The sequence below is a fragment of the Grus americana genome, chromosome 16 (genome assembly GCF_028858705.1).
Source record: "Grus americana isolate bGruAme1 chromosome 16, bGruAme1.mat, whole genome shotgun sequence".
In the NCBI taxonomy this organism is placed as follows: Eukaryota; Metazoa; Chordata; class Aves; order Gruiformes; family Gruidae; genus Grus; species Grus americana.
Window position 1 is genome coordinate 4,818,560 of NC_072867.1, and position 22,834 is coordinate 4,841,393.

Below are 22,834 nucleotides of genomic sequence, written 5' to 3' on the forward strand. Positions count from 1 at the left end.
ATGTAAAATTGATCTTGTCAGTGCAAAAGTGCTGATTTTCCCCTTTTTAGGAGCACAGAAGCTGTGAAATGGTAGCTTGTTCTCTGTGTGTTAGGAGAAGTTATGTGAGAGTGGGGAAAAAATTAAAATGAGGTTCTTTTCCTCTCTCATGACAGCATGCTGAAGATTTGCTGCATCTCTTTGCTATGACAAAATAATCCACATTGAATTACTGCTTCAGTCTTTCTAGAACACCCTCTGGGGTGGAAAGAGAGTCCACACCAAAAACTGCACCCATCGAGAGAAATGGTGCTGTGTGCTCATGACAGAGGCAGGGAGTGGGAAGAAATTAGAAACTCCTTCACCAATGCAGAGCCACAGCTGCCTTTTCCACCCTCAAATCAAATTAAAATAACATTATCTGGGATTTGTGAAGACTTTCCAGATTGCATACTCAGATTGCTGAGAATCCTGCAGCATTTAAGCCCATTTCTCTTCCTTGCTTCCCCCATACCCTTAAAATAGCACTCAAAATCTGGACGAATGTTTGAATGAGGCTGATTCCTCCCCCACATCCCTTCTACACCTTGAAAGATCACAGTTCTTGAAATGAACTGAATGACAGAAATTTTATTTATCCACAGAATCAGAATGGCAGTCTCCTGGGTTTGTTTGCTTTTAACTAAAAAACGACAGAAATATGCAAAAATCAGAGGCTCTAAAAAGTTTTTAAATGTTATTATCTATAAAGCTTTCACTGTATACCTGTTTCAGAGTGACATGCTCCCTCAAACTGCAGCCTGATAGCAAAAACCTTTTTGCATTTAATGTTTAACAGAGCTGCAGAAGGAGCATATCATCAGAACCTGGACTCACTGCTGAAGATCTTTCCTGCCTAGAAGACAACTATTTTCCAATCCTCGTTCCCATCCTAACGGATCGTTTGCCACCAGACAAAACCCACTGCAGTCCCTGGGGCACTGAGCTGGGTCACAGTAGAGGCAGAGCACAAAGTGGCCTCCAGCCTCAAAGACCTCAAGTATTACCACAGACAGGCACAGAGCTATCAAACACCCCCAAAATTTTGCTGAGGCACACAAGTGACACATAACCCGCTGTCTGAAGGTGCCCAGAGCCATCTCACACAGTTCAGGGGATATTGAAAAAGCACAGAATCAACACCTTGGCTGCACTAGCTCTTTTGGGGAAGGAAAACAGTATTACCATGTTATTGGAGGATTACAGTACATACAAAATTTAGGAACATCATTTAAGAACGTACTATGGTCAAATCAGCAAAGGTTTGTAGTATTAAACAAAACACCAAAACACTGTACCCTACCAAAAGACACCAAAACTACCTTTAACCCTGATGTAGTTCTTTCACAAAGACCAACCTCTCTTTGAAAGGGATCAACACTTAGAAAGGAAACATGACAGTAAAAACCCAGGACCCCTCTCTGCATTTCACACAGAGGACTCACAGCTGAAATAGAAGAGGTGTCTCAGCGAGATCAAGGTTGTGAATACAAAACAGCACTCAAAGATGCAAATCAGAAACAAAAAATAACTCTAGAAACCAAGATGTTTTCCTTGTGTCTAAGCCAGACATCATCTTTCTAGGCATAGACAACGGAAAATGTCCTGGTGAAGTGTTTCGGTGGGGAGCTGCATTTTGTGGATCAGCTCCTTCCCCATCAGGTACCAGAAGGTTGATCCAGCATCCCTGAGGCAACAGCATCATCTGGGTAATAAATAATAATAAAAATAATAATAAATTTGAAAAGCAACCCTCTGACTGTTTGCTTGGCAGCCCTCCAGCTAGCTAATTTCCTCAGCTGCTCCCATGATAACAATGACACAGACTAATGCAACCTCTGCTCCGCTCAGCTCGTGCTGCAGAACATCCCCGATGGCATTTACCATTAGTATCGAGCTCAATGAGATAGGAGGATCTCTCCGCAGGACTCCCGTAATCCTCAAAGTAGATGGCAGGCGGCTCTCTCCACCACATGGCAGCAGCCGTGTCGGGAAGCAGGCATGCTTGTGTTCGGAGTTGGGGAGAGGGAGACAAGTCAGATCTGAAGTTCCTCCCTCCCTCCCCTCCGAAAGCTGATCCTCAATTTTGCAGTTTCCTCAAGGGAAAGCTACGCACAAAAGATTTTCCTCTGCACTCTGCAGAACTGAACGCTTTCTCCCCTCCCCTCTGAGGAAGGTGGCTCAGACTCAGCTAAATCGTTTCCCTATCGCTGTCTTAGTGGCAGGATGTTTCTAAGTGCAAGTTGTTGGAAGGCTTAGCTGCAGGACAAAGAGTTTTTAAGCATAAAGCCTTGCTTTACCACCACGCTTGTGTGCCATGCTCTCTTATTTTGACTTTTAGCAGAATTTGCTCACAAGAGAGCACAAACAACTAATGGGAAAGGAGTCAAAGTGCTGACTAGTCACAGCAAGGAGTCTTCCCCCCCCGCCCCACAAAAAAAAAGAAGATAGAAATTTGTGAAGTTCACGGTACAAGGGGCGTGACAAAGTAAACGAACTGAGCTGTTCACAGATGGCAAAGCTTCCTTCCACACTTGTGTAACTTATCCCAGACGTTCCCTGAAAAGGGAGAGAGGGAGGAGAAAAAAAGAAAAGAGAAAAAAAAGAAAAAGCAAAACCAGCTGGCTGCTTACACAAGGCATCCGGAACGATACTGCCGGGACTCCAACATTTCCATTCAGTGCAGCAGAGCATGCTCCTGTGTAAATAGTTTCCATATGTCATCATTACAATAAAAAACAAAAAACAAAAAGGAAAGAAAGAGAAGGAGTATAAACTTTCCAGAGCCCAAACCTCTCCCTTTGCAAAACAAATTCCCTGCTTAGGGGAAGGAAAAACTCTCCGTTGGCTGAGAGAGCAAACAAACTCCTCTCATTCGGAGGAGCTCACACGGCCGCAGGGGATCTCGAGGGCAGAGCTGAGAGCGGAATAAGGGACAGAAAACATTCCCAGGAACCAGTGATAAATCACCCTTCCCAGCCAGGCTATTATACGGCAAACTGAAGTCAATTTGGACTTTCATTGTTTGATCTTTGGTGTCTGCATTTGTTTTAATTAATAATAATAAAAAAATCCAAACAGGTAACCTCCTACTAATTCAAAGAGTTACAAACAAACTCTACAGGGTAGCTCTTCCATTTGCCTCAGAGCTCCCCCAGTCTGGCTCTCATTAGCCTGTTTGCCAGATGTTCTGCTTTCTAGATAGCGCACACTTTTTATGGCGTTACTCTGAAACAGACTGAGATGCCTCTAATTAGCTCCTCGACTGACTCCAACCCACATGCCTTTACTGGACTCACCAGGGCTTTCTCCTAAAAGGTTGAGGAATGTCTTGATGGAGCTGCTAGTTGCCATCTGATGCTATTTTAACAAATATACCTGTGATGACAGAAGCCTGCAAACTGTTGTGGAAGGCAGGGCAAGTGACATAAATTCAGCAAAAATATTCATACAGTTAAATCTGTCATTCATACTGTTTACATATCACATCTGTAATCAATGTAAGACAGCAATATGTAAGTTCCTCATCTGATGAGTTGCATATGCAAGTAATGTTTCTCTTGATAGACAAAAAAAGAAATGTCAAGGACACATGACTTTGGAGACAGGACACATCTTCATTCACATTGGCTGACAAGGTTCCTGCAAGTGGATGCACTGAAGAGAGCAGCAAGAGAGAAAAGCAAGCAAGGCGTTACCTCCCGCAGCCAGGAAACGTCAAGCTGTCCAGGGCACACACTCCAGGCAGCTCCAGCAACCATCCTGGACAACCAGAGACCTGCCAGCTGATAAAACACTCTGCAGCACACCAGCCACAGGGCCATAGAGGAGGAGGAGGAGGAGAGGAAAAGAGAATGCCGAATTGTCGGTTACCCATCAGTTTCATTCTCAATTAAATATAATTTGGTACCAACTTTGTCCGTCCTTTCCTTCTTGCCATGCTGTTTGTAAGAACTGCTGTCTTGCATTTACCCCTACCCTTATAGTCATTATTTCTTCTTTGGAAAGAGGTGTGAACCCTGTTAGGGAACACACTTGCCCGCTATGTTTTCTCACAGGAACAGTGTCTTTTCCTATTGGAGCTGGACGCGCTTCCAGGACTGCTTGATGACCAAGGCAAACGTGACTTCCTGGAGCTGAGCAAATATCCTACGAGTTTGGTGCAAGAGTCCACTCAGACATGCAACCTGACCTTTCCAGCACGAGGCTGCTGGCTCCCTTGGCGACTCTGCTCCCTGAGGCTGCAGTGAGGATGAACAAAGCTGCAGGAGGAGGACGGCATTTATCTGTCAAGGACAGCCCAAAGCGCTCCTCTCTCCCAGAAAGCCCTCATCAACTGAACTGCATGGAGCGCCCACTGCAGAAGGTGCAACTCCATGGGAAAAAAAAAAGGAAATGAAGTAGATGGCTACCCCTCCCCAACACAAGCTGTACAGGCACCTTTGGTCCCAAAGCCAAGATTTTAGCAGTCCTACAACACAATCCAGGCAAAGTCCAGAAGCAGCTCTGGCCAGGAAACAGCAGGATCCTGAAGTATCGAGTATGTTCGAGTTGTACCAGCACCGACAATGGCATTTTCCCTTCCAAGTGCTTACATGCCATGTAGCTTCACCTCCAGAGGATTTATCTTCCCTCCCCGCTCCAATGTGGTTGATAAGAAACTGCTCCTTTTCTTTTCAAGTGCTGAGGCATGAACATGCGTGCATTTGTCTCTTCAAGGCCAGACTCACCTACCCGGGAGAAAAAAAAGCTGGAAGCCGCCTGGAAAGCACAGCTGGTTTGGCACTCGGCCACACATCTCGGAGGTGAGAGAGGCAGAGAGTGAAATCATTGCCTTTAGTGCCTGACTGCCAGTGCAGCGCCGTGCCAACGGGAGCATCGCAGGACTGATCTTTGCAGCTCAAAATGTCCTAGCGCCCATCCTGTTTTCAGGGGATGTTATGGGAAGGAATTTAACCGCCGTGAGGAAGTCTAAACAATTTACTATCAGTTTGTTGCCTAGCAAAAACAGGGCATTTCCAGAGTGCAGTGCCAAGCCCTTCTGTTGCAAGAAAAATAACGTACTTCTGAATATTTCAAGTCAGCGTAACTGAGTCATGCTTTTCCTTAGAGACGACGGCACAGCAGAAACATATGCAAAGGCCTCAGGGCTCTTTGTCTTACTATATTCTCACAGCACTCGCTTGCTGTGAAGCTCAACAAATAAAGTCACTTCAGTTTCCTATTTAACACAGAAAAGTTTTTAAAAAATTATGGCTGTTGCCACTTCCTGTTAGTGGTATGAGGTGACCGAAGCCTACCGTCCTCGCCTTTATTCGAGCATCCAGTGAGTTCCTACAGCATTAACACGAGCTCACTTCATGCTATCATCCACCGCGCTACAGGGAGCTGAATCCACACGAAGGATGAGCAGATGTCCCTCAGCATGGTAAGCCACTTTTTATATATTATTGCTTCTTATCAATTGTGCTGCCTATCTTCTTATATTGAAGACAACTTAGGTCCTGCATTGTTTAATTAGAGGACCACTGTATCCTTGCTAACATCTGCACTGCACACATGTAAAAACCCTGATGCACAAGGTAAACTTAATGACAGAAGAGCTAAAGCATGGTAGGAAATTGTTTTGTCTCAGCAGAAGCTGTGCCTCCAGCTAGCTCTTACTGGCTCTGACCCACTCACAGTATTTCGTTAACGGTTTGCTCTGCGGCTCGCCAACCGTTTGAAACAGGGACAAACTATGACGATTCACGCAGACATTTACTTCCTGCGCCACCCTGCTGGGGACAAAAAGAGACATTTGTAAGGAAGGAAAAAAAAAAAAAAGTAAAAGGCTTCTAAGAACATAAAGATGAGAATAATGTTACCTATCTACACCAGCCAAGATCGGTTGGTTGGAGATCCTCATCCGGGCAGTTTACTGCCTCATCTCTTCAGGGCACCTGCTCTCCCTTTGGTCTCAACCCTAAGTTACTCTGCAACTTGATTTTTTTTTTTTTTCGTCTTGCAACATTATGTGGGAAGTTCTGACCAGAAAACGCTTGCTGGACAATGTTCGTTCCTGAATGCAGGGGGTACAGATCCCTCCCCTTTGGGATGTTTGGGATCCACAATTAGGTTAGTGAGAGGCTTCAGCGGCTGAAGACGAACTCATGGATGCTTTGTCACCCTCAGAGAGGCCACTTCGCCCTGACCCCTAACAGCCTCCCACAGCTCCCTAGTATGCCAGACACGCAGCTCAAAAGCTGCTGCAACAGTCAACAGTGAAACAGAGGAGGATCCCTCCTCGATTCACAGAGCTGCACCCTGTAAGAATGATGTTACCTACCCCACCAGCTCTTGCTCCTACGCTGCATCGCCTTCCAGCAGCTGACGCAAACCACCGCGTGCCTAAGCCATCTCCCACAAAGCTGCTTTCTGACAGATGTGCGACTAAATCCTCCTGCATGAGAAAGTCCATGAAATACCACACAGAGAGACGGAACCAGGCGCTGGCACAATCTGAGACCGTGTAACAGAGGAGTACCTGCTTCTTAACCTAGCTGCAAAGGCAAAACCAAAGCATTTTTCATCAGTAAAACTCACATAAAAGGAAAAGTTGCATTAGGAGAACATAATTAAGAATCTCGCTTGTGTGTTAAACCAAATTGCTGCCAGTTTCATATCCTTTATTTCTGATCTTAACAAATGCACTTCCATACCACAAAAAGGAGAAGTCGAAGCCACAACAGAAGGATCATCTACGACCTTACATTAACCATCCTTTTAACAACTAATATGCTCTGTAATCTTATCAGTCTGATCATATCATAGCAACAAAGGTTTACAGACATTTATTCTGTAACTGGAATTAAATATCCAGGCAATTGAGGATATTGAAACAACTAATTTTGAATGGAAAAAACAACTGGAAATAATAACAGTTTTTGCTGAACCCAAGAAAAACAACAACAAAAAAAGACAAGCTCTGCCTAAGGCAGTGGCTCATGAGAGAGGCCAGACATGAAATACACACACACACATTTATAATTCATAATTTTTGAGGAAGTAACAGAAAGGGAAAGAGACAATATCAGAATCCCTCAGATATAGCATTTCTTTAACACATCCTGTTACATGAAAGAATTTCCTCTTTTTGTTCCAAAAAGGGAAACCAATGCCTCGTGGTTTTAACATGTCAAAGATCTGCTTTAGCGTCGGTAACAACACAATGTCAGCATTTTAAGAGCACGTTCCTCATTTCAATTCTCCAAAGCAGAGCCTTTGGATTTTCCTGCTGCAGTTTGGAAAGATGTTTGATTAAGCTGCAATCTGGCCTTTTTAATGAAAGCAGTGTGCTGCCAGGTCCAACTGCCAGTTCCAGCCGCCAGCAGCTCTCTGGGGAAGTCACAAAGTTAGCAGCGGGAAGCCAAGAGGAAGCACTTTCCTTATGTGAAAAACCAGTATTCCTTTGGGCAACAAACCTCCTGCATGGCCACCCAAAGCTGGAGCAGGACTAGAACAGAGTAGGCAGTAATAAGGTATGTGCCATACTGAATTTTCTGCCCTAAAGAGAGAGGGATAGCAAGAAAATGAGATAAATTAAGTTAAATAACAATATCATGGCAAAACTCTAATGTCTTACCATGACAGGCTGAGACTGAGGAAATTTATAATGGTACAGTAGTGAGAGGTATGTAATTGTGGTTTGTGGTGTTAGAACATGACTCCGCCACACCGGTTCTTTTGAAACACAACACTGCAACATCTCCTCTGCCTCGTCATCGTGTCTCAGCCCGGAAAGGGAAGCTGCCAACTTCAGAGGAAGATGCATGTAAAGGAATGGGGAAACCCCCAGCCTCTAGTGCTGCGTAACTGCTCTCCATTTAGGGGAAAAAAAAAAAAAAAAAAAAAAAAAAAAAAAAAAAAAAAAGACTTCTGCACATTTGGTAGAAACCACTGATGGCAGGAACTGAAAAGGTTACATGTAATGGCTGGAGAGGAAGGAAGGAGTTAAACCATTAGTTTGACATCTGCAAACCATGTGCCAGAGGGCTTTCCCTCAACTGATCCTTACTCGAAGTCCTACAGTCCTCATACAGAACCATATCTTCAGAAAACGGACAGCATTGACTTCAAAAGTCTTCCAGCACTGCAGAATCCTCCCCAACTCTTACAAAGTGGTTCCAAAGGTTAACCTCACTGTCAAACACATGCCTTATTCTTTGTCTGCATTTCCCCAGCTTCAACCTACAGACATAACTCCACTGTTACCCAGTTACCAAAGCCACCTTGAAGCCTCTTGGATGAGCTGGAGCAAGGGCACTAGAAACACACCAAGCATGAACACATTGATTATTCTAGTGCCAGCATGGATGGCAACATCACCTACCTACCCTAATTGTTACTCTTATTGGAAGGACCAAGGAATACATTCACCATCTCACTGGGTGAGTGTCCCACGTGCTCAGTTTCAGTCTCAGTCCATCCCCTCTGCTCGCCAAGGCAGCCCTCTCCACCCTTACAGACACATCACCCTAGAGTTAGTCTTAGTAACACGCGCAAGGCTTGCCTACATCCATCTTACTAAGCAGTCCTAATCACTTAGCTCCCCTCCTCACTCCTACTATGCCCTCAACCTATGACATCTCCTAACTTAATCAGAAATTACCTTTTTTTTTCCTCTTCCAGATCACAGAGAAAGGTTGCAGCTGGCACAGGGACAAAAATCTAACCCCTGTGACAGTCTCCGCTAATAACGTACCTATTCACTAACCAGTCCCAATATCCAGTTGGATTTTGAGACCCGTCCATCAGCCAGTTCACAGAGCCGTTAGCTACACAGTGTTGATTCGTACTGTTCATTTCCTCAATCAAAATGCTGCATGAGTGCCAAAACAAATATCTTCGCAAAACACTGTCAGTCTATCTTGTAACCTCGCAAAATAAGTCAATGCATGACTTCAGGTTCATATGACACTCAGTTCTTCATAAATCCACACTGACTGACATGAAGAACTGTCCTTTAAATTCAGATTTTAGAAGAGCTACTGCTGGTTTCCCATTATTTTGCCTGGAAACCTTGTTTGGCTGGCCGGCCTGCAATCTCCCACCTAGTGCAAAATATCTTTTGGGGCTGGAAGAAAGTGACTATCGCAGCAATATTCAGACTGCCTCAGCTGCAGCCTTAAGGAAAAATAAAAAGTCCTCTGCTGATTTTTAAATGCCTAGCTTTAGAATCAGCTGTTTAATCTCTACTTTATTTACTGCAGGAATGGAAGAATAGATCGTCTGGCTTTCCAACAAATGCAGAACACATACAGTATTTCTTGAGCTTCCCCGTAGCATTATTGACCAGTGATCAACCTTGAATTCCTAACAGGTCAGTATCACTTAACATGTCTTTTTATTTCTCAAGTCCTTTAGAACACCTTTAACTCTGCTGACCACATTTCCGTCTGTGATTTTCCTTCACTCCTAGTTTCTATTTCTTTGCGATATAATCGTGCAGCTGCTTTCATGTTAGCCAGCACAGGCACGTCTGTACTGTGACTTTTTGCTGCCTCTCCAACAGCTTTAAAGCTTCCATTAGCATTCCCATTTTGTATGCATTTGTGCTCTCTCAAAATATATGAATAAGTATCAATGTTTTGAAGGCTTCCGCTTTGCAACCCCTAGAGATAAGGTCCTGCCACCAGCCTTGTATTTGAAAGGAAGGGGCTTTGCCTTGGTCACTTCCCCCCCGACCCGGATGCCAAAATTCTCCCTAGTAAGTTGCTTGTGAGCATCTACTTAATACAGGCAGGACAAAAGCTGTCACTTGTTTGCACCTGCCAGCAGTTCAGAAAAAGCAGAACACTGAACACTACTTGCAGGTAGCAAGGCAGAGCCGCAGAGCAAACCCGTCTCAGCAAGTGTTCCTCTCTTCAATCACATTTCCAGTACTTCTGGTGTGCTCAGCACCCTGGAGAAACAATATTCCTCTCTGCACCGTGAAAAACAAGCAACCGGGCAACAAACAGCAGCATCTTCCAATTTCTGCAGTGACTCACCGCTACCAAGCTAACTAAATAACCAGCTGGACATTGCCGTTCTGTACTGTAGGAACACTGCATTTGCAAGATGGATTACACCACAGCCCTTGTGCCTCTCACCAGGCACAGATCCTCTCCAGCCAGGGTGACCGTGCCACAGGAAAAAGGGGACAGACCATGGAAATATCATCCTAGTGAAAACTTCTGCCCTTACACTCTTCCTCTGGAGCCCTGCACCTACAGCCAGCGGCTGCAAAAGCACTAGCTGTAGAGGATGGCATCCCTGCCTTCCTCCTCCCACGTCCGATTATCCCGTAAATGACACAGCCAACTCACCAGTACAATTTGACCCTGGGGAGGTTTTAGTGCTCCCACTTGCAGGATTGATCACTTAGTCTTAATTCTACAGGCATTTCTTCATTTAGTTAACGAAGAGCAGAAACATATTTGTGCATTCTAGCGAAATCCTTCACCAGGCTACATTACTTTTGTACAATAAACTTTCCCAAATCCGTTGAGGATAGTAAAAGTGTTCCCAGAAAAACAGTTATAGTTGGAATACAATACAGATGATCAGACATTCCCAGGTGACAATATATACACACGCACGTGTGCTGGGCAGTCATACAGAAACGCAATAGAGTAGCTAAGGTGTCCAGCCCCATAGAAGCAGCGGGTTTAACACGGCTGTGCAGAGATACACATCCTAAATTTTATTCCCCCACGCAAGCAGGAAAAGAAAACGCTTTTGTACCAAACAGACACCACCAGATCGTGATTATAAAACCAGCACTGGATACAAGCTTCAAACCTCCACACTATGATTCAAATCACAGCAGTCTTCCTCTTGCCATCCTCAGGATCTTACATCAACCGCACAGTGCTGCGGTGGATCAACACGCACACACCTTTTCTGCCTCCCTCTCTCCCAGATGAAAAGACCAGCAGTACAGGCGCACGAGCTTCCTGCTGAACTGCTCACTAGAAGCAGATGGATGAAATCCTAAAGCTGCTCCTGCAGCTCTCCATAAAGAAAGCAGTCGTGTAAAAATCAGGCAGCTTCTCAACATGCAAAAAGCAATTATGCTAAAGACACGGGGAGAGCCCTGCAAGGTCCAGATCAAAAGCCAGAGACATCGGAGGCAAGAGAAAGACCTATCAAATTCACCGCACTTTTCCCAGCTTAAGGATCAGAAATGGAGCGTTCTGGCTCATAAATTCTACTTCCAGCAAATTCAAGCTTAAATCCCCTGAAGGCAATAAGGAAAAGGCAATCAACAACAACTCTAACCACTTCACAGATGCTCCTGTTTAGTTTATACAGCACTTCTTACAGCATTCAAATGGGTAAAATGGGATTTCAACGCAGGGGGGCTGACGGCAGCAGGCAGGATTCCTCGGTGAAGATACCAAGGGCAAAGGAAGTTCTGAGAAGCATCATATTGGTTATGATGAGTGAACTCAGCGTGCTCAGCCTCTGCTCATTTTAATCTGCCAGTAAGCAAGCTTGGCTAAACCGAACATCCTGCATCTACAGTGCCTTAAAAATCCACAGGAATCACAAAAATGAGGGGAAAAACGAACAAACTGATGTGTTCCCTGGGAAGCCATGAAAAAACTAATCGCTATTTGTCTCCAACTGTTGTTCCGCTTCCTGAGCCAAATGTTCCCAAGTCAGCTGCGGTGGCTGAGGAGTGACCGGTTAGAGCTGGAAAGTTGTCGATTTAAAATTGCAGCTTGAACACTTTCAAGCTCCTTAACATCTTTTATAGTTCCAGGACCACCTGTTTGAAAAGTGGAGCCCTCCGACACCATGGCATGTGCCCTTACCCCTGCATTTTCCAACTACAGCAATCAGCTTGGGGAGAAACCACTTAGCCTAACCCATTCTGCTGCTCTCACACCAAAAAGATGCGAGCCGTGTACTAGAGAAGAGACAGAGGAAGGAAGGGAATGGGCTCCCTCCCTCAAAGCATCAAGGTCATTACTCCCGTCTTCACGAAAGGAGTGAGAAGAAGCTGGTTCCAGACTCCTCGACCCCCTCTGTAGCATCATCCCTAATTTACAGTGAGGATGCATGAAAGATGATATCCATCCCTTGTGCTGTGGGAGATGACAAAGGAGAAAGAACCATTTGACTCCAGGATAATGGAACACTAACCCGAGTCTTCTTTACCTTGTATACGCTTTTACTCACTCAGATTTGAACAGCATGGGGCATTCAAGACGAAATCACTAGGATTTTTTTTTTTTTTTTTTTTTTTTAGTGCGCGAAAGAGTCAACAGTGCAGAGATTCTGTTTGACAAAGCATCCTACTGTGAAACACACAATGTGTGCATTGTGCAAACTGATCTCCTGCAGGGCTAAGAAAACAAGGCAGGCTCGGAAAAAAAAACCCAACAAGATAACTGCAGCCCACAATACCTCCTGGTACTTTACTCTGCTTGTGGTTTTTCTTCTATAGGTACCACATTTACAGAGTTGCGTTAAGAATGTGTCGATAAAAATGCTTTTGTGAGTTCTGGACAACACAGTGCTGTTTCTTTTAAATCAAAGGTACCAGCTCTACCCTCTCATTACAGCAAGTATTTAATCACAGCCAAGGCGGTCGGTCCTGCCTTAAAACCTGAATTCCCAAGATAAATGAGATTCCAGGGGATGATGCATTTGGAACTTAAGAGCAGAAACATATTTTCCACTATTTCTAACATCATATCAAAAGATACCCAACATCTCCTAAAAAACAGCATTTACCTCCATCCTCTGAGTTTACAGAGCTCATCACCCAGGGAAACGAATTGTACTGAAGGAGAAAACAATAATCTCCTTATATTTTGGGTGTTCATTTCCCTTTCCAAGATTTTCACCCCTCACTCATCTCAGAGGCAGTTTTGCTTCGCTTTGCTTGCTTAAAACATTCATTATAAGTCATCTAGGCCAGGAAAGGATTAGAGAAGCGCTGGCAGAAGTTGCAAAATGCAAGGCTGTTAGGTCAGAGAAATGAGACTTTCAGAGGCATAAACAACAATCCAGCACCAAACTACCACTTGTGCTTCAGAAAAAAATTCCCCTCTGTATAAATTTTAAGGTACATGCTAAGAAAAACAAATCATGCACAGCAATGCAAAACAGCACCTTTGCATAACAAAGTAATGACGCCTACCTGTCCATTTCCACAAAAGGCGTCATCTGTGCTTTACAGATGAGACGTGTTAACCGCAGTGACGTTAACTGACTTACCCCAGGTACAAGGAGGAGCGGCTTCAGCAGCAGAACTAGATTGCTTCTGAAAATGAGATCCCAGTCCTGTGCTCTGGCCATGCTTCACCTCTAAACGCAGCAGCGGAAGCACTGCTACTGGAACTAATTAAAGGCAAATCGGTAGAACTAGGAGCCATGACGTGAGAAAATATCCTGCGTAGCATCCAAAAAAGCCACCAGATAATCCAAAAGGATGTTTAAAAGCCTGGCTGTCAGAAATCTCAGGATCTGCCAGGTCCATTGCAAGCATTTGCTCATTCCCTTGTCCTTATTTCTTCACACCAAATAGCTACAGCATTTCATAACTAGTGCCCAATTCCAAGTAACCATCTTGGAAATCCTTACTGGCACACAAGGATCAAAACTTACAGATCCTGAAGGATTTATTAAATCTACTAGATGGCTAACATTTAAACACCTATTTTCCTTCAAAGGTAGCAAAGCCAGAATGCTTTCACAGCAATTAAAGTGGTTCCTCAAGAATCACAGTTACCAAGAGTTTGTGCGGCTGCAGCATTTCCCCAAAGGTCAGGTATTTATTTATTCTCTGTTTGTTCCCTCAGCCCGTCAGAAAACATACACTTGTTTTACACCTCAAAAATCTCTTTCATCCACGGATGGCACTACAGGAAGCGGCGGCAGGAAGAAGGCAACAGAAATGTTTGAAGAGCAGACTCACTGACCGGGTGAGCTGAAGCTGTGGACTACACGGACAGACTTGCTTTCTCTCACTGCTGATACAAACATGTTCTGGAACCAGACCCAACACAGAAGAGAATTATATCACTTCAGCTTGCACTGGTTACTGAACACATCAAAATCCAGGCAGCTCATATGTCTCAAAAGAACATTAGCTGCCCTCCCCGAATCCTGGGCCACCCCCAAAAGCGTATGTCTACCTGTGACATCATGAGTAAATGATTTTTTTTTTTTTAAAAAGATGAGTTTGTTGTGTACAACATCCACGAATGCTGTAATTAGGCTCTGTGTTCAGAAACGTCAGATGAGTTTCCACCAGCCAATTACAAAAAGAACAGCTTTGCTGAAAGCCTCTTCATTTACTTCATCAAGGAACCGGGTTGACGCGCAGAAGGCAGGCGAGGGAAGAGGCCATCCTTCCAGGATGCGCAGCCACACCACACGCTGTTTTACAGGCACAACCAACAGTCTCAGAGGCAGTCACTGCTTTCCTTACCCACAGTCACATTCCTCACCTTGGGCAGCCCCTCCAACAGTGAAATGTCATCGTCTTCACGTGCTTTGGGCCACCTGCTCCCTCACAGCAGGGCACAGGCACGGGGGCAACATGCGTCCACAATTCTCCTTCTACCCAAAAGGCCAAGCTGGCTCCAGTTTTCCTGACAATTTACTCTTCAGGCAGCAGAAACTGAGATTGCAAAGGGTCAGCTGAAAACTCAACATTCAAAGTTATAACTTCCCATTTTCCAACAATCCTTCTAGAAAACATCGCACTTCACTGTTGCGGTTGCTCCCCCCACCTCCCCACACGTACACAATAAATCATTTTTTACCTCAATAGCAGATGCAGTTGCTTTCTTGTAAAAACCCAGAGTTTAAAGATGACTTCTTCCACTTGCCATAATCCATTGTGTGGGAGAAACAGACATACAATATCATATTGTTCCCTGTACAACACTTTGAGCTGTACTTTCTGCTCTGAACACACTGAAACTCCACTTGAGGCTACAGCAATTTCCATGCAGGAGGCAAAGGAGAATCTTGTATCTGATCTAATACAGGATAAATCAATGTGCACTCATTTATTGCTTATAGTTCCCATCAGCTCAAGGAGAGACACTGTCCTAGAGTTTCAAGGCTATCCACGCTGCCTTTGTATATGGAAAACATACCTCGCACTTTGAGATAATTTTGAGAACTCCGTTCAAACGCTTCCCGGGAGTTCGGGTGAGGGACTGGAAATCACTAAACCCCGGCTGGTTCTCGCCGTTTTCAGTACGTGATTTTGGGAAAGGTCATGCAAGGATTGCATCCCCATTTTCACCTTCTACAGAAATTCAGTTAATATTAGTCATTCACCTCAGACAGGTGCTGGGATGCTTAATTAGAGTGTGTACAGCACTCAAAGATTCTCAGATAAGATGTACTAGGGAAGGGCAGCATCATATTAATTAGCGTGGATTCAAGTGATGAAAGCACTTCTCTCTGTCTCCTTCAGCTGTTGGAGCTTGAAAGAAAAATAATGCAGCACCACAGTCCTACATGTTGGAGTCAGAAAACCATTGGCAACACATTTTTCTGGATGCGGTGTGAATTCCCATCAACCTTGCAGGATTCTGGCCTTTTGCTGTGGCTGTGAACAGGAGATCCCTGGAAGACATGTATCCCAGCACAAGCCAAGGAAGGCAGAGTTTTAATATTCCTCCCCATGCAAGTATTTTCTCCCATTAAGTGCTTAAGAGCTGTATGATTAGGGAGATTAATTTTTGCAGCTGGACATTTTCTTTAAGAATGTAATTTTCCACACAGTTTTCTCATTTAGCTTTCTTTTATTCTAACCCCAAGGCACGCACTTACCCAAAAGAGGACTCTTCTGCAAGGTTTGGAAAGGAATATACTCTTGCACTTTAGTCCTTTCTTTTTACATTTGCAATAGGCTTGCTTTCAGAAAACCCTGTTAGTACTTATTTCAACCCAGGAACTCATCTGTATTTCCAGACAATCAACACCAAGAGCTGGAAATTCAAATTCATTTGTCCAAGGACCTGGTCGTAACAAAGCCACATCATGGATCAATTTTTTTTTAAAAAAAAAAAGGCACCAGAAGTTCCTTAAAAAACATGAAAGTTGATATACTGAAATGACACAGAAACATGGTGATTAGCGGGATGGTTGTGACAGGCTGGAACAAGGATTAAAATTTAGAGAGGTTCATTGACATAGCAACACCGAACAAGAGCGCAACTTAATTACTATCAGCCTCGGATGCATGATTAGGCATAAGGGCGGTTACACCCACTTTGTCTTTCCCTCGGTATCACCTGGGAAGAGGACGATGGCTCTGTCACTGCAAACAGTCCCAGCTGGTATCAGCTTTGTGTTTAACCTGCTACCAAATCGCTAGGAGTCTGTGGCCAGACACAGAAACAGGTGAGCTATTCCTCCAAATTCTGGCTGAATATTCTACATTGAGAGTTTAGGCATAAGGATGACAAAACCAGAAGGAAAAAGGCTCCTGACCATCCCTGTCCCCACACCCTCATCATCACCCTGGCAGGCTCTCCCTCTCCTGAAAGGGACTTCTCACATAGTCTCCTTCCCAGAAAAAGACAAGCCTCTGAATAAAAATGTAAAATTATACAGTTCTGCTAATATCATTTCAGTCCTCAGCAGAGGAGTGGAGGCAGAGCAGAAGGGAAACATTAGAATTCCTCACAGCCTCCATGAGACGCAACTTTTCTGCATTTCACAGTCGATTTTCTTCACAGGCAAGAGGAAAGCTGGACTACACGTTCTGTTTTTTAAACAAGCTTACTTTTGCAAGTGATGGCGTTAGTCTGCTGGCTCACTAATTTAAGCTTCCCGCTTCTCAGAGATAAATGTGCCTTTCAAGTTGTTTATGCCAGTCTTCCTCTTCTAATCCTTCATTCCACTCTCGCAATACCCACTAATTTAAGAAGGCTCCATATCATTCAGTATCACTTGCATACAATAAGCTTTATATTTTTTCAGCAAATTCAACTTTAACAGTGATTAAAACATACAGCCAAAATAATGGTTCTTCAATACCAAGAGATACTTCATTCGAAGAATTCCAGGAAATGAATGCTCAAAAACCACACAGCAATCTTTTAAGAAGCACAAAATCGGTCCCTAAACAATTTCCCTGTATTTCAAGGGAAGCGTATTGTGGAATTTTTAAATTTATTAATACATTCATTCTCACACTTGTGCTTTAACACAGTCATGTTTGCTTTCACCAAATGATAAACCTCATATAACTTTTTCTTTAAAGGGATGGGAGGTGGGTGGAAAAAAAAGATGAGAGAAGAATGATTAAAATGAGTCACAAGAAAGCCTATAAATACACCAGTGGACAGAGGAAGCGTTCTCTCTTCTATTTAACTTAAAAAGAGAGAACTAAACTTTAAAAGACAAACAGATGCAATAGGAACAACGATGAAGCAGAGAAAGTCAACTGGGCACTTTAGCCAGGGATGTGTATTGCAGGGGCGGGAGAGGAGGAGGAGGGAGGAGGAATCTTGTCAGAAACAAGCTACAGGCTCAGCAAGTCACAGGAGGAGAAAATTAAGGGAACCCATGTGATTGCAAGACAGAAATCAAATCACAGAGTCACAGAGGCAGTATGGAATAGAGGTGTAAGGTAGAAAAAAAAGGGATGCCAGGCCAGGAAATTATTTATTTGTTACAAATGTTAAGCTTGTGGCAGCAAGGGCTTGAATAGGATCACAAGACCTGTGCGTACATCTGCAATGTCAATTGGAAGTCAAAGGGATGTGTTGAACAAAACTGCTCAAATACATTCAGTGAGGTATAAGATAAAACAGAAACTCACTGAACACACTCAAATACATCTGCTCTTCACCTAGTGTGGGGAGATGGCTTTAATGAAGATAAATCGAGGAGAAAGCAATGCTTCTAAGAGACGGTGGCTTTTGTTTTCCCCCTCCCAACGGTGATAGGCCGGCCCTGTCCCACTAAATACCTGGGGCTAACAGGATTATAAATACATGGTCTAAAATTACTCCAGGTTCTTTGGTAAGAATACAATAAAGATGTTAAAGGGATTTATCAACACTTATCGCTTTCCTTATTGCAAAAATCAAAATGTAAATTAGAAATAGGCAAACAACAGTCGCAAAGGACAGATGCTTTATGGCGCTAGGAAAATACTACGTGACATAATTGCAGCCGCTGCACCTGACAGCTCGAGCCAGTGGTACGGCATGGCGGGTCAGTGCCAAGAAAAAGAGACGCTCTGGGCCAATGTACAGGAAACGAGAGTTGAGCCTAAGGACAGCAAGGTCACGGGTTTTTACAAGGAAACCACAAAAAAAGCGTGTTAGAAACAGCGTCAGTAGGACCCATCTATCCCGTGTCCTCTGCCCTCTCAGTGTAACGTGGGTGCTGTGAGTAAACAAGCAACACAATAAGCAACTTCCTGATCTGATTTTCTCAGGCAGCCGCTGGGATGCTGAATGACAGCTCTGAGAGTTAAGGGTCCTGGCAAGCACAAGAAAGAGTGGCCACCGCAAAGAGGAAAACAAGTGAGGCCATCACAGCGGGCAGGAAACAACGACAAAGCAATCTTACTTTCATTAGGCAGCTCCTCCCGATCGAGGTCATCTAGAGGGGCCGAGGTGCTGCTTCCACTGTCATCCAGGGTGAGGATGAGGGGAACGTCATCATCCATGCTCACAGCCATCCTGGCCCTTCAGAGGCTCCTACTCCAAGAACTTTAAATAATGCCTTTTTCAGTTCCACTTGTAAAATGCTTATGTCAAAAACTCTCCCCAGAAAGTCTTCCATCAGGGCTGTCTTCTAGACATAAGAATATAAAAGTATGTGTACCCATCTCGAGAGAGCACAGTTCAAAAAAAGGGATCTAGTTATTTCCTTTCAAAAAGCAGCGTAGGATGCCAGACTCAGTGGCAATATTTATGCAAAAGCTAAATTCAAAGAGTCAGATCCGGGCTGCCCATTCCAGTCAGTGCACGGCTCGCAGTACAGCACAGAAGCAAAGAAAGTGCTTCTTGACAAACTCCTGACCACTCAGCACAAGAAGATGCAGGCAGGCATGACGCATCCGGAGCCAGCATGATGCTAAGTGTCACTGTCACACATGGCTCTTTCCCCTGACATGCCAAAATGCCTCACTTCCAGGTGGGGAGGGGAAAGAGGGAGAAAAAGAGTCCAGTTTGAGTCTGCACACATGAAGTTCCCGTCGGGTTTTTTTTACTGGCTGATGTCACTGTCACAAAGTCATGGATTTCTTTAAAAGGTGGAGGAAAAGAAAAATCACGCAGGCCCTGGACAACGTTACAGGGATGCTCCACAACCGGTGCCACCACGCAGCCGTTACTCTCCCCAAATCCTTCCCTGCAGGCCGTGGCGAGGGCAGGAAGAAGTCACGGCGGAGACCGCATCTCCCACAGCAACAGGCCGATCGCGCCGCTGCTGCGAACGGGCCCCGGGCCGAGCCGCCCCCGCGCCCGCAGGGAGACACCGGGGGCCGGGACGTGAGCCTTGGCGGCGGACACTCACGGCCGGGCGGCAGGCAGGGCGACAGGGACCGGGCTCCTCCCGCGGCCTAGGAGAGACGGACACCGAGACGGGGCTGTCACCGCGCTGTGGAGGCCCCGGCCCGGCCCCCTGCCTGGGCTCCCCCCCGCCCCCACCGCCCACCGGCCCGCGCAAACCGCCCACCCCCCGTTCCCCCACGGCTTCTGCGGAGCCCTCGAGCAGCCCGCAGGCGAGCCTGCCCCCCGCCAGCCCCTTCATGCCTGCGGCCCGCAGGGACACCCCCCCGCACACAGCCCGGCCCGGCCCCGCCGAACCGGCGCCCGCGGTCGCTGCGACACCTCTCCTCAGCGCCCGGCGCGCGCGGCCCCGCCCCGCCGCCTCTCATTGGCCGCGGCGGCGCGGGCCTCTCGCGGAGAGGCCGAGCCTCCCTCCCTCCCGCCAATCCACGCTCCGTGCCCGCTCCGCTCCGCCCCGCCCACCGCCGGCCCTCGGCCCCTGCGAGAGGATCCGGATTATTCCCGCCTCCCCCTCCTACTCTCTCCGCACACTACATTGGATAGCGGAGCTGCCTCTCCGGCCGGGCGGGAATGCTGATTGGCCCGAGGTGGTGGTGGTGGGCTAATAACATCACGCCTCAACCGCGGGAAGGGGCGGGATCTCGAGGAGAGGAGCGCGGGCTGCCATTGGCTATATTGAGGCCCCGCCCTTGGGGTCAGAGGTGAGAGGAGCGGTCACTTAGCAACGGCGGGACGCGGGCGGAGGACCAGGCTCACCGAGGCCCACCCAGGCCCACCCCGAGGGGAGGCCCCGGCCCCGGGGGATGTGTCTGTTCTCAGGCCCCACCGTGCTCCGCTCGGGCACTGGTGGCCACAGGGAAGAGATGGGCCCTGAGGAAGGGCAGCCCAGCCCCAAGAGGCAGCGGGTACAGCAGGCGCCGTGAAGGCCCGAGGGGCGCGTCAATGAAACACGACGCTCCCGACACCCCGGGATTACGTCTGTCTCCTGTGAGGTGAGCATTCGCGAGCTGGAAGCGAGTGGCCCAGCGTGTAACGAGTAAGCCTGTTCCAGAGTCAGCGCTGGCTCTCAGAAAGGTACTGCAGGAGGTGAAACCTGCCGTAGTGCTGTCAGGTCAGGCTGCTTCGGGTAGTTACCTGGCTCCTGGCAGGACACACGTGCTGTTTGCCAGAGCGTATCTGCTCCGTCACAATGCTCTGCTGGTTTCAGTGGAAGGCAGCCCTGTAGCAACGCAATTGCAACCACCAAGCAAATAGCTTCCTCACAGGACCGCCCTTTCTCCCCATCCACTGACTCAGCTCTGAAATCACCTCTGCAAAGCGTTGTGCCAGTCTGGGGAGGCTGCACGCTAGCCAGAATGCAGAGCAGCAAGGCTACCGCAGATCGGGCGAGGCACATGTTGAGAGACAAGGGAGCTGAGCAGAGCAAACTTAATAACTGCCCGCACATAAAACCATCTTTTATAGTTGTTTGTAGCACCTAGGGCTGGGCACAGCTCATTTTGGAAGCTAAGCAGTTCCCAGACTGGCTGGTACTTTGCTAAGAGACACAAGACAAGGAGTCAGGGTTGGGTCAAAGGTGGAGAGGGTGATTTATCACAATGCTGAGCAGACAGAAACCCAAGAAATAAAGCAGCAGCAGGCAGGAATCCCAGCTGTGACTCAGGCCTCTGTATCAACAACTCTTGCCCGGACAGGGTGCCTCTGGAGCTAGGAAACAACTGAACGCTTCCCCCATCTCATTTTATTCAGATTTGGCATTTGCTCCACACAAGCGCTGGCCTCCTACAGGCAGGGCAGCCCACAGCAGTAATGGAGCATCTTTTGCTCTCATGCTGGACTGCACAGCTCTGGTAGAACAAGAGGACAGGGCAGTGGTAAAGCATGAAATACAAGTGAGAACTGCAATGTGAAATCCAAGCAACCCGTTTCTCCCCGTTTATATTTTAACCAACATTGTCCTTGTGCGGTAAATAGTGGGGAAGTGCCAGTTCTGACCTCCTGACACCCTGGGCCAGTGTGGGACAGGAAAGAGTGTGACTGATGTGATGGGCTCTGGTTTCCTCTGTAGATTCCTTGGGGCCTGAACGCAGCAGTGGGGGTAATCTGGCTACCCCTGGCCATACTAGCCACTGTCAACTTGTTTTTCAGATAAAATCTCTCTTCATTTCAAGAAGCTTCATCTTTCAAGTACTCCAGCACTCCAATATTGCATTTTGTGTCCTGCTTTTGGGTTCAGCAGTTCTCTGCTGATGACTGCCTCACTGGATCCGACTCATCCACCTGCTGCTAGGGAACAGGGCTCTTGCTTTCGTGTCAATCCTTAACCCTCTTGTCTCCATCTAGCGTCCAAATCACACTTTGGTATCTCTCCCAGCCCACTCTAGAGACCTGTAGGCTTCACAGCTTGCATATCACTGTGCTGACATCCAAATTAAGCTGAACAGGCTCAGATTCACGTCAGAACCCCCAACGCCTCCTCTGAAACAGCCCTAATTGCTTTCAAGTCCCTACAGTTTTTACCCAGGTGGAGAAAAGCTGCTGGATTGCCGCAACGCAAAGTGTAGGAAGGGGCCTGAATGCTTGACGCTAATCGCAAGGATCCTCACCTTGTCAGGTTTTTAATAACATCGTGTTATTCTTGCCTCCTATCTGCCCGGGCAGCTGGAGCACCGAGCCCCAGAACTGCTGGCTCCCTAACCCTCCTCCTCCTGGCTCACTGGTGCGTTGGACAAGGAATAAACCGCTGCCGAGTGCCACCAAAACTACCTGTCCCTGGCCTTCTGCAGGCAGATGCAGCTTGGCTCTTTCCACACACCCAACAGCTCACAGCGCGTTAGCTGGGTTACAGCACCACTGATAAAACCCGCTACTCAGCAAAGCTCAGCTCAGGCTCAGCCCCATCCGAACCACAGATGTGGCCTTTTCCACAGCACTGTGGGACAGCAGGCGCTGACCTGCGTGTGCGGTACTCGGTCAGAGTCCCCATCGGAGGACAGAGGCTGTCTGCAGCGCAGGGAAGCTGCCGGGGGAGAGGTTCAAAGGAGCACGAAGGTATTTGGACCTCTTTAAAAGTCCCATTCAGGCACATTTCCTTTTTTTTTTTTTTGGCCCCTTGGGAAGGCTCAGTTCAGCAGCCAGGGGCAATTCTACCTGGGTTTGGGATAAGTAAAAGGATCCCTCCATCGGGATGTGCAGGGAGAACCTGCTGAAGGCCACAGGCCTGCAGTAACCAGTGTCTGCTGTCTTGCCAGGCTGAGCGAGAGGCACTTCATGCTGTCTGC

The 22,834-nt window shown here is 46.6% G+C and overlaps 1 protein-coding gene and 1 long non-coding RNA gene across 6 annotated transcripts in view; one reads left to right on the plus strand and one right to left on the minus strand.

Annotated features, from left to right (window-relative positions):
* The window catches only part of TPCN1 (two pore segment channel 1), a 48,525-nt gene extending 28,603 nt beyond the window's left edge, over positions 1-19,922 (minus strand). Inside the window, exons 1-2 of one of the 5 annotated variants that reach the window (XM_054844022.1) lie at positions 19,851-19,922; positions 18,607-19,603 (exon numbers count right to left, since the gene is read on the minus strand). In XM_054844022.1, the coding sequence (XP_054699997.1) occupies positions 18,607-18,718 (112 nt within the window). In that variant the 5' untranslated portion in view covers positions 18,719-19,603; positions 19,851-19,922. Of the gene's footprint in view, positions 1-1,902; positions 2,130-14,507; positions 14,681-18,606; positions 19,604-19,796 lie in introns of those variants that run through there. The other 4 variants (XM_054844024.1, XM_054844027.1, XM_054844025.1 and 1 more) reach the window with 4 other exon arrangements.
* Positions 4,983-14,499, plus strand: LOC129213628 (uncharacterized). Its single transcript, XR_008579482.1, has 3 exons — positions 4,983-5,446; positions 9,270-9,379; positions 13,857-14,499. It is a non-coding gene; the product is annotated as an uncharacterized LOC129213628 (long non-coding RNA).
* Positions 19,923-22,834: the final 2,912 nt, after the last annotated feature.